The sequence below is a fragment of the Parasteatoda tepidariorum genome, chromosome 2 (assembly GCF_043381705.1).
Source record: "Parasteatoda tepidariorum isolate YZ-2023 chromosome 2, CAS_Ptep_4.0, whole genome shotgun sequence".
Taxonomy (NCBI): Eukaryota; Metazoa; Arthropoda; class Arachnida; order Araneae; family Theridiidae; genus Parasteatoda; species Parasteatoda tepidariorum.
Window position 1 is genome coordinate 18,827,617 of NC_092205.1, and position 12,282 is coordinate 18,839,898.

At 33.4% G+C, this 12,282-nt stretch overlaps 1 protein-coding gene across 1 annotated transcript in view; it reads left to right on the forward strand.

The window, feature by feature from the left end:
• The window catches only part of LOC107448359 (heat shock 70 kDa protein 12A), a 59,073-nt gene extending 48,489 nt beyond the window's left edge, over positions 1-10,584 (forward strand). The window contains exons 9-12 of the mRNA XM_016063523.4: positions 1,451-1,643; positions 2,894-3,231; positions 6,332-6,702; positions 7,918-10,584. Coding sequence (XP_015919009.2) covers positions 1,451-1,643; positions 2,894-3,231; positions 6,332-6,702; positions 7,918-8,323 — 1,308 coding nt within the window. The 3' untranslated portion in view covers positions 8,324-10,584. The remainder of the gene's footprint in view (positions 1-1,450; positions 1,644-2,893; positions 3,232-6,331; positions 6,703-7,917) is intronic.
• Positions 10,585-12,282: the final 1,698 nt, after the last annotated feature.

Sequence of the window (12,282 nt, forward strand, 5' to 3'; positions counted from 1 at the left end):
ACTGATGAGCAAGAAACGCACCTTCTGCCTTAAAATTCACTTGGTTTTACCAAGCAGACTTGTTGGCATATGGCAAGTGGTATTAGAAACAACAATAGATCGTAATTTTGACCTGGACCAGAGGACAATCAATCTCCATTTCAGTAACCCCAGAGGTATCTTTGTCTTGTGCACTTCGAGGACTTTGTGCCCCAGACAGATTTAACATGCACCGGTCACTATTTAATACACGGGGATTCTTCCTCCTCCTGGATTTGAACTCCCGTTCTTACAAATACGAGTCCAGCGTTCTACAAACCGGGTACATAAGTATTTGTATATATGTTTAAAGTTTACTTTGAAAGTAGTTTGAAAAAAAAATTAAAAACTGCAGTATCAGTCCAAACCGAAGACTTCTTCCCGCTAATGAGTTGAGTCCGCTTCGGAACCGGACTGAATTTGCCTCATCACTTATGCATACGGGCATTAATACATACTTCTTGTTTTGCGGGTTCGATTTGCAATGAATGCAAACACGGAGTTTAATGTAATCCAGCTGAAGCATCGAAAGAAATGAATTTTCTCGATCTAACATATCTCGTTATATTGTAATCATCGTTGAATAGCCAACCCAATTTTGAGAATATCAATGTTCAACTCGGTAGCCTTGTAATTTTTCACCGAACCCAAAAGATAAGGGGACTCTTGGATCAAGCATTGGGAGAAACTAGCCTTCGTGGAGGACTTTTTGATGGAACTAACCCGCATTTGGGTTACATTGGCAGAAAAACCACGAAAATCTCCGACCATTAGCTTGACTAGCTAAAAATTAGGGACACTCACTTTTGTAGATACGAAGTGAAATTATTTAATTGATATTGGCATAATATTTTTTTTAATGCAACAGTAGCATGAAAAGTTTCTATATATTGATCTCAAACTATTATAAATTGTTCAGTAGACTATCAACAAAGTCATACTGGAAGCTGTTGAAATTTTTTGTTCTAAGCAAAGTAATTCTGCAACTAAAAATAATATATTGTATAATTATTCTGCAATAACATTTGCTTGTAGTATACTTTCTTTTAGTTTGTCATTTGCCCTTTTTAAATGCAGTCTGGTACTGTTAAAAAAATTTCTTGATTTTTGAAAAAAAATTTAATTTTGATATTTTATTTTGTATACTACGAGACATAATATTCTTCAACGCTGTAGTTAGCTCTCTCCATCTAGTCTCTTTTTAAAGATAGAAAACGCTAACTTCACAGCTTTCCACCAGGGGCTTCGAAATTGGTAGCATATAGCCACTTTACAATATCTTTATACCACTTCAATTACAGAGGAAGCCATTCAAAAATTCTGAGCAAACTTTGATGCATACCCTGTATACTATCAGGGTAACTGCTGCATCGAATTTATTTTCTCACAATATGTGAAAACAATGTTTCAAATGGGTTTTCTTTTCATATAGGCCGGCATAGCATCGCCAGAAAATCCAGAACAGCTTCTGATAGCCTTAGAGCCCGAGGCTGCTTCTATATTCTGTCGCCGTCTCCGTCAGCATCAGTTGGTGCCTCTAGTCTCCAGTCCACAGAGACTGTCCATGCCAAATATAAAGGAACCTCTGGAAGGAAGTTTGGAGCCTGCAGTCATAGAAAATGCAGGTACGCTAATAATTTGTATACCACATCTTTTTGTCAGAATACGTGGAACCCATATGTCGAGCTTCGAAATAAAATCTTAGGCTTTTTCGGATAATTTTCTTCCTGATTGAACAGCAATTTTACCTTTGCGATAGTAATAAAGTAAAATATGCCAAAATCTCTGCTTTTCACTTTCCATATTTGAAAGGGCACAAACCAAAAATTACTGTGAAACTCAATTTAATCGAATCTGTGGGAAATTCAATCGAACTTTTTCGGAAGCAAGCCTTGCTATATCAGCTGTCAAAATATACACAGTCCAGTCACATTAATGTGACCACCACCTACTTTCGACGTCAGTGAAGGCTGGAGGAGGGAGCATTATGGTTTGGGAATGTTTTTCTGGCGTTCACTGGGTGCACTCATCATTGTGGAAGGCACGATGGATCAGCACAAGTACGCATCTGTCCTTGCGGATCATGTCCACCCGTACATGCAAATGATATTTCCTCAGAATGATGGCATCTACCAGCAGAACAACGCGAGGTGTCATACAGCTCGCAGTGTATGTGCGAGGTTCGAAGAGCATCAGGATGAGTTTACCGCACTCCCCTGGCCATCAAACTCACCGGATTTAAACCCAATCGAGAATCTGTGGGATCACCTCGATCGGGTTGTTCGCGCAATGGATCCTCAACAGCGTAATGCAGCGCTGATGGCCACGGCACTTTAGTCGGCATGGCCCAACATCCCAGTGAACACCTTCAGAAACCTAATTGACTCTCTTCCTGCACGTCTCGCAACGGTCAGCTCTACCAAAGGTGGTTATTCTGGCTTTTGACAGGTGCTCACAATAATGTGACTAGACTGTGAATAATGATTACGCTGCTTAAGTGTGAAGTTGGCTATGAAAAATATGGTTGTTAAGTCCTCTGTTGGAAAAAAATTTAAATAACTTTCCGAACGTTCCAACAAGCGCAAGTTTTCCTAAAAAATAGTTTCTTGCGGACAATATAGCTGTTTCTAAAAAAGTTCAAATATGATATTGATCTTTGAGTTGTAAATAGTGAGGAAAGTAACGGAATAAGCCTATAGTTTGTTCTAATCTCATCTGTTTCATTAACAATTAAAAAATCTGGGCCAAGTCCTTAACACTTCTTTTCTTAATTTTGGGACACCTTTTACAAATAGAATTTTAGCAATTGATTAAAGTTTCCCAATTCTGTCTTTTGTAAGTTTTTTGATTTATTTCTTCTTACAATATGTTCCAGGTACCAGGTACATGGTTGTGGATTGCGGAGGTGGAACAGTGGACATTACTGTTCACGAAATCACAGATGAAAACGGAACCATCAAAGAACTCCACAAGGCCACTGGTGGGCCTTACGGATCAGTAGGAATAGATCTGGAGTTCGAGAAACTTCTTGGAGAAATATTCGGCACAGACTTCGTAGAACATTTCAAGATTAAAAAGCCGGCAGCATTTGTGGACTTGATGGTTGCTTTCGAAGCCAGAAAAAGGAATGCAAGTCCATTCAAAATAACTCCAATCAACATTGCTCTGCCATTTTCTTTCATTGACTACTATAAAAAAACAAAGAACAGCTCCGTAAGTTCCTGTTTTTTTCCCGATAAATTTTGTTACTTTGACACATAAGCAATTTATTACCAGTTTTAAAATGCCGATGCTAACCTTCTAATGAAAAATTTAATTCAATTTAACAAGTTGTTCACTTTAACTCAATTGATGAATCAATTGATTCTCCTTTAGTGTATGATAATTCAGTCTAACAAGTAGTAATTAGAGCCCCTGAATTAGACAGGCCGACTCATCATCTATTTTTGCTCCAAAGAGCTAACATAAGCATAATACTAACATAACGTTAACTTGTGAACTTTTTTGCTCCAATATTGCTTGATAGGTCAGCTCTGATAGTATAGGAGCCTTAGTAGTAATGATTAACAGATATGCATGAAGATACTCTTTTATATAAAAATATATTCTAATATTTTACGTAATATTCTATAGAATATTACGTAAAACCGTACCTAGGTCCATTTCTGGTCGATGCGAATTCTGCACCCAGCTCGCACCGACCACCTTGCTGACGTAACATATCCTCAGTGATTGACGGATTATGGGTTAAGAGCATAACCATCTAGAAAGGAGGAGGCCTAGTCATCTATTCCGTCGATACCTACTTGGGGGGGAAATGTGCAATGGCTGCTTAGATGTGCGTTCACACAGCTATTAAGTTAGTTATTTTATGAATAAATATTTACTAATAATAAGTAACAGAAATTTGATGAACGCTTGCATTTGTTTACGAAACATTTCCGTATTTTTATGCGCGAAACATTTAGTACGTTTATCAATGTATGAAAACTACAATATTATGTAGAAATTCTTTTAATGTTTCTATTTACTAGCAAAATGTTTTTCTCCATTTATTTACAAAAAATAACCTCGCAATCCACAATAAATGTGTTTAAATATTTTCGCTTTGCTGTGATCTGAAATTTAAAACTTATAATAAAAAAATAAATGATTATATAATAAATGGGAAAACAAGTCATTTTCTTTTCTCAAAATAAAAAGAAAAGAAATCTAAGATAAAGGGAATAAGAATGAAATATTATTTGTATTGTAANCTTTTATGATTTTTCTACTGGTCTGTTTAAAAAAATAATTCATCGAGTTTGATTATTAGAACAATAAGTATGTTAGATTAATCATAAATTGTTCATTTCCATAACTTTCTTACATATTTTACATCTTTGAAATTGGTAGATCTACATCTTAATTAAAGTACAACAACATTTAGTTCCAACAAAAACTAAAAAAATTAATTAAAATCCATTTTTTCATATATGAAAGTTTGTTTTGAAAAACATGTGTAAAAATATATATGTTTAAATCACTGAACAAAATACTGAACCGACAAATTAAGAGCCGAGTAAATTCTTGTAAGAGTTATATTCAACTAAGTTTTTTGTGCTGAGATTTGTTGCAACACAAAGTAGCTCTTGAACAATGGCGTAATATCTATGATATTTTTCAGACCAAAATTTCCGATGTCAAAAGTTTTTGCTGCAAGCTTTTTACAAAGGTCATCAATTAGTGTTTCATATTGTTCAAAATATCTAATGAAATCACAGTAATTAATTAGCAACATTACAAACTTTTTCTTTCATTTCCCTATTGTTTGGAGAAAAAAAAACTGTTTTTTTTAAAAGCCTCCTGCTCCCTTTTAAGCTACAATCCAGCATCACTGCTTTTAAATTACATAGAACACATAAGAAAAATAGAAAAAAAAATAGAATTAAAAAAATGAATACAGTTAAATACATTAAAGATCTTTTCCTTAAATTATATATATACTATATATATATATTACAATTTGTATTTTAAACTTTTTAAATGAAAAGTTAAACAAGAGTAGTAAAATTCAAAAGAGAGATTGGAGTTCGACGGAATGGATGACTAATCGAATACAACTGCGTGAAGTGTCACGGCCTCCTCTCTTCTAGATGGTTATGGTTAGAGTCCCCTTGCCGTCAGCCTAACCATATCAGGTTTTCGAAGTTTTCCTCTCCATGCAACACGAATGCTGGTTAATTCCACCAAAATGTCCTCCACGAAGGCAATTTTCTCCCAATACTTGATAAAGGAGTTCCCTAGTTTTCTGGATTGGGTTCAAAATTACAAGGCAACGGAGTTGAACATCCCAAACCCAAAATTGGGTCGGCTGCTCAACAACAGTCATAAAGTAAAATAACGATATTTTTAAAATCATTTTATTACGACACATGAATTAAAAATTTGACTAATCAATTCGCAACTATGACTTCGTACGTAAACCAACGTCATTTTCTAACCATTTTCTCGGCATTTGTTACAGTTAGTTGCCTTACTTCCGGCCCAGCTATTTCCACGCGTTTTTAAACTCTCCTTATTTTAAATATATTATTACTACTTACGTATTCAGAATCGCGCATTTGAGTATTTTCACACGTGAAAAAATATTTAATATTCACCATTCAGTGATCGTTTTATTGCAATAAACTACACAGCAACGATTATGTTGAATTCTCTGCATCACATAATGTATTGCAATATTACTTTTATATATTTTTTTATATTTTTGTAACCCTTGTTGTACAGCCGGCCCAATTTTGGTTTATGACTATTAATGTTCAACTACGTAGCCTTATAATTTTAAACCCAATCCAGAAGACAAGGGAACTCCTGGATCAAGTATTGGGAGTGGAGGACTTTATGATGGAACTAACCAGCATTTGCGTTACATGAAGTGTGAAACCACAAAAACCTCTCGCGAACCTCCGCTGTTAGCCTGATAAACCCATGATCCGTCTACTACTGAAGTTATTTTACGTCAGCACAGTGATCGGTGCAAACCGGATGCGGAATTTGTATCAACCAGCCATCGCTTGTCTTTGAATCCTCACTGGAAGGCTGAAAGCTCTACTTCTTGAGCCACCAAGGTTCGCTATAGCCCTTTAAAAATGATTGTATAAACCCTGCTTAGCACTAGCAAACCATGCTACTGATTTTAAAAATGAAATCATGCCTTGGTATAGAGGTTTCAGTACCATTAATGATCAGTCCTGGATATTCATGGCCGCATCTTGTATGAAAAGCGCTCCTTATAGAACATGCCCGTTTATTTTTCGTCTATTCTTTTCAGGTGGAAGCTGCAGTGAAGAAATATGGCAGCAAAGAGATCAAGTGGTCGTCTCAGGGCATGCTGAGGCTTGAACCATCTGGCATGCTCCGTCTCTTCCAACCTACGCTGGACGCCATCCGGATACACGTGGAACGTGTACTAGACACTTGCGAGGTGGGAAACATAACCTACCTGTTCCTAGTGGGTGGGTTCTCTGAATCGGGCATCCTGCAGAAGAGCATCCGTGACGCCTTTTCGGACAGACTGAAAGTCATCATTCCGCAAGGGGTCAGCCTAGCCATCCTCAAGGGAGCCGTCCAGTTTGGGGTTGATCCAACGGTGGTCAGCTCTCGCCGATCAAGATTGACGTATGGTGTGGGAGTCCTAAATAGGTGTGGATTTTGTCTTTTAAATCCAATAATTAAATTTTTTTTCTTCTATCGGATCCAATAATTGCTTTTACGTAGTGAGTGGAATAAGTTAATTATCCGTGTTATAATAATTATTGATCTAATGATCAGAATTTTCTCTAAAATGTACTCTTAGTAATGGTTAGAAGGGTAAACTTTAAATATGCTATTTATTATTAACTATGCAAAATCACACTGCGTTTAGCTCTGGATAAACATGAATTTTTTTTACTGGCGGATTTAAAGTTTTGACCTTAAGAAACATGAAAGAAGTGACACAAGATTAGTTTCATCATGTAATTTTTACTTTTTGTGCTTTCGTTATGTCTTTTATATTTAAGTATGAAAATCAAAACAAAATATTTTTTAAACATCGTTATTATTTTTTATTGTTAAATTTAAAACTGATTTAAAAAAAAGCGTTTAATTTTTGCCACAAATTATAACCTTCACAGTTTTAACTTTCAATAAAAAAAGTACACTGTATATTTTTTGTAATGCCTTAATTTCAATTTCGAAGTACGATTTTTTTTTCAAAAATTGTTTTAAAAAAAATTGCTGTTCGTATAGAAATGTATTGGTAGTGCTTAAATAACTTTTGTGACACACTACATATAAAATTCAGAGTTTTCCTTAACGAACTCCCTTAATCTTTAGACTCTGAATATGTTTCAAAATTAAAGTAACAAAAATAAGTATATATTAATAAGTATATATAAATAAGTATTATCTCTAGCAAATATTTAAACGAGGAAAAAGAGACCCTTGCAAAATCTAACGAATCACTTAAAGAAGAAGGAAGATGAACATTCAAAACCAGTTTGATTGTCTACTGATGCTAGGATGTGTTTCTAATAATCTATTTTCAACACTTTTTTTTGTTTCCTTTGGCAATCAAGTTTTGATGCTATCTGTTCCGTCTTCCTCATTAGTGTTTTCGACAAATTTCGTTGCTTTTTTTCCGCTTAATTATTATTTTGTGACCCCGTATATGTATTATTTTGTTACTTTATTAATAATGATTTTTAAAATAAATTTTAAAAGCGCTGTTAACAAAACACTCTATCAAAAGAGGACAAAAAATTAGATCTACCTATATCTTGTGACGTTATTAAACTCCTCTTTATTAAACTAAAGGTATGGTATATTTACTCTGTTTCATTTAATTAATTTCCTATTTATTATTTTTTTTTAAAGATTCATCCACGGATCTCATCCTCCTGACAAACTAGTCGTCAAAGATGGCGTCGAGTGGTGCGCTGACGTCTTTGACAAATTCGTCCTGGCAGATCAATCCATCTGTGTTGGTGACACCGTCATCAGACGATACACCCCAGCCAGAAGTGGCCAATCATGCAGCGTCATCCACATTTATTGCAGTGAAAGAGACGACGTCCACTTCATTACTGACCCAGGAGTGAAACGTTGCGGAACTCTGGTCCTGGACTTGTCCGATCAGACACAGTCCGCCGATGTCCAGCAGTCCGGAAAACGTGAAATACAAACCATCATGATCTTTGGCGACACAGAATTAAAAGTCAGCGCCATGGATGTTTTAACAGGGAAGTGCGTGAAAGCGGAAGTGGACTTCCTAAATGCTTGACCAAACATTCTTTTGTCTTATTTGGAATGCTTTGTATTATCTTATGCCGTCCAAAGAATTGTAATTATGTGTAGATTACTTAGGATGTATTTGTTATTCTAAAAGCTTCGAATAGAAAAGTTTGGATACGCGTTGGTAATATCTTTTCAGTCGAAAGTACTCATAGGTGAATTCTTCAGCAGAATAACTTTAACTGTGGACAGAATTTTTAACAAGAAACACTTTTATATTTGTCTGAATTTCTAAGCTACATCAAAAAAACAGAAATTATGAAATTAATTAAGAAAAACCATAATTGAAAAAGCCTCGTATGTAATTTAGAAATGAAAAACTGAAAGCTATTTTCCAATGGGAAAGATAAATCTTCGATTTGAAACGAAAAACTGAATTCATTTCAAAATAAATGTTATTTAGAAATGAATATTTAAAATGAACGTTGTAGTTTAGAAATGAAAAACTGAAAACTATTATTACTTTAAAAGTATTTTTCCGGTGGAAAACATTTACTATAGACATTTTGTTGCTTATAACTATTTTCAAATATGTATATATTCGTAGTTCGTTGGCTAATTAGTTAATTATAAGCTTATAGTTTCTAAATTTATTTCTTAATATACTTAGAAGTTATTTGCAATTTTCCTTTGGTATCTTGTGGAAGTCCAGGAGAACAAACACGTCATCTAGCCTGATTAACGTAACTCTAAAATTTGTTACTTCGCTTATATGGTATTTCCTTATCACCGCCCTTAATGTACATTTTATGAATCAATGTAAAAAAAAAGTATTTTTGAGCTAGGAAAAAACAGAAACGCTTTCGGAAGCTGATGAATCGTGGTAAACAAGATTAAAAACATCAAAACCTGTTTAACCATACGAAAAGAAGTAAATTAAAAGGAATTATTATAAACACTTCATAGGTGAGCTTTTTATTCTAGGCACAGTTTGAAATGCGTGTTTAAGAAAATGGCCACAGCTCGAAATGCGTGTTGAAGAAAATAGACATAGCTCACAATACGTGATTAAGAGAATGGACACAGCTCACAGTGCGTGATTAAGAAAATGGACACAGCTCACAATACGTGTTTAAGAACATGGACCCAGTTCACAATATGTGATTAAGAAAATAGACATAGCTCACAATAAATGATTAATAAAATGGACATACCTCACAATGCGTGATTGAGAAAATGGTCACAGCTCAAAATGCGCTTTAAATGCTTTTTAATGTTCAACCCAAATTTAACAACTAGGCGAGGAATTTTGTATTTATTTTTCCTTACTTTTTCAAAATTTGAAAATAATTATTACAAGACTGCGTCCCAGACTTCGGGATCGGGTACATATCAGATTTAACTTTTCAAGTATCTCTTCGCATTCAAAACACAAAACGATAAAATGATTTTAAAAAAATTTTAATTCGTACAATGTCAATATAATATTACTAGGACCCGTGACAACCTTATAAACGGAACTGTTGACTTTTAATATCTTTTCAAAACAGATTAGTTTTAAAAAATGCTCTAAGTGATTTTGGCAAATGGAAGACGTCATATTATGGATTTATTTGGATTCTTTAGTTTATTCTTTATAGTGAGAAAATTTTTATAAGAGAAGTTTGAAAAACGGAATCAAATGCTCTATGTGTTTTCTTAAACACGCATCTTGAGCTGTTTCCCTTTTTTTAAACACGCATCTTGCTCTGTTTTAACTTTCTTAAGCACACAATTTGAGCTATTTCCATTTTTTAAAACTCCCATTTTGAGCTGTTTCCTTGTTCTTGAACATGCATTTTGAGCTGTTTCTATTTTCTTAAACGCACAATTTTAACTGTTTCCATTTTCTTAAACACACATTTTGAGATATGTCCAGAATAAAAAGTAATTTGTGTCCCATAAAAATATATACTTCTTTGTTACATTTCTTGCAAGGTGTGAAAAAATATATATCAAGGGTGCTGATTACGAAAACTATGCTAGTAAATTCACTAAAAATTTATTATTTTTATTTAATGAAATAAGAAGAATTAAACTTGTTATGATTACAGTTAATATCATTCGTACTGAGCTTCAGATTCATTACCAGTTTCTATGAAATCGAAAAGTTGTTGTTCAGAAATGTATATTTATTTGTGTAGTAAAAAGATTGAATATTGTCCTGTTTGATATTCTTCTCGGATGATACCGAAATATGTGCCAATTTATTGTTCAAATTATTTTCTAATCTCTTGTATTTTTGTGCAATAAAGATAATTTTCAAATGTAGAGTGATACTTTTCATTTTTCGCATGGAATAAAATAAACGTGCAGATGGAGACTATACACTATAATATAGCGAGGGAGGAACGCATCACGACGAATTCTGTTTTACCTATGTTCGTAATTCAAAATTTCAAGTCTAGAAAAAGTGAAATCAAGTAAGCTAAGAGTAGAGCACTAAGTTTTAAATGCTGAATTTTCTTCATAATTTTTAAAATGAAGTAAATTTTCACAGGATTATGTTGGCATAATTAGTTTGCAATTTTATATTAAAAAATAATTCGTCATTTGAAACTTTATAATTTACCTAGACTAATTAATTATATATTTTATATAACCGATGAAGGTTAAATAGAATTTGTAGTGAAAAGTTCTTCCCCGTGGTGTAGCGTCCTCTTAACAAGTACTTTGCATGGAGATAGCTCAAAATGCGCGTATAAGAAATATATATAGCTCGAAAATGACTTTCGAAAAAAATGAACATAGCTCAAAATGCTTGTTTTAGAAAATGGACACGAAAAAATAAGCATATAGCTCAAAATGCGTGATTGAGAAAAAAAACCAAGCTCGAAAATCGCTTTCGAAAAAAAATAAACCTAGCTCAAAATGCGTGTTTTAGAAAATAGACACGAAAAAATAAGCATAGCTCAAAATGTGCGCTTGAGAAAAAAAATCAAGCTCGAAAATCGCTTTCGAAAAAATGAACATAGCTCAAAATGCGTGTTTCAGAAAATAGACACGAAAAAATAAGCATAGCTCGAAATGCGTGCTTGAGAAGAAAAAAACCAAGCTCGAAAATCGCCTTCGAAAAAATAAACCTAGCTCAAAATGCGTGTTTTAGAAAATAGACACGAAAAAATAAGCATAGCTCAAAATGCGTACTCGAGAAAAAAAATCAAGCTCGAAAATCGCTTTCGAAAAAATGAACATAGCTCAAAATGCGTGTTTTAGAAAATAGACACGAAAAAAACATGTATAGCTCAAAATGCGTGTTTGAGAAAATAACCAAGCTCTAAAATCGCCTTCTGAAAAATAAGCCTAGCTCATATTACGTGTTAGAAAAAGTTTAAAATGTATGTTTCAACAAATTGGTATAGCACTAATTGCATCTTTGGTTTTAACTGCGTTATTTTTAGAAAAAAGCGCTTATAAATTTAAAATAAAAGTTTTCGAATTTTTATTTTATAAACTCTACGAATCATTAGTTTCTGATAAATTCTTTTAAAATACAATAATTATAACTATAGAATACAGAATCAAATGAATGCCATTTTAATTTACTTTAATAGCAACGTCCATTTTTTTAAACGTGCTTTTAGCGATAAGTTTATGCTTTCTGGCTTGCATTTTAGGCTATGTCTATTTTCTTAAATTCATATTTTGAGTCATCTCCATTTTTTGGAACGCGCATTTCAAGCTATGTTTATTTTCTTAAATTCTTTTTTTGAATCATATCCATTTTTTGGAATGCTCATTTTAAGCTTTGTCTATTTTCTTAAATTTGCATTTAAGAGTCATATCCATTTTTTCATACGCGCATTTTAAATTATGTCTATTTTTAATAGCCTAAAATAAATAGATCAATGAAGTATCTTATTTTTAGAAGAAAACATATTACTTATTGACTTACCATTTTCTTTTATTTATTTATTTAATTTTCATTTTCATCAATTAAAGACGAAGTATACATAATTTTATGGTTGG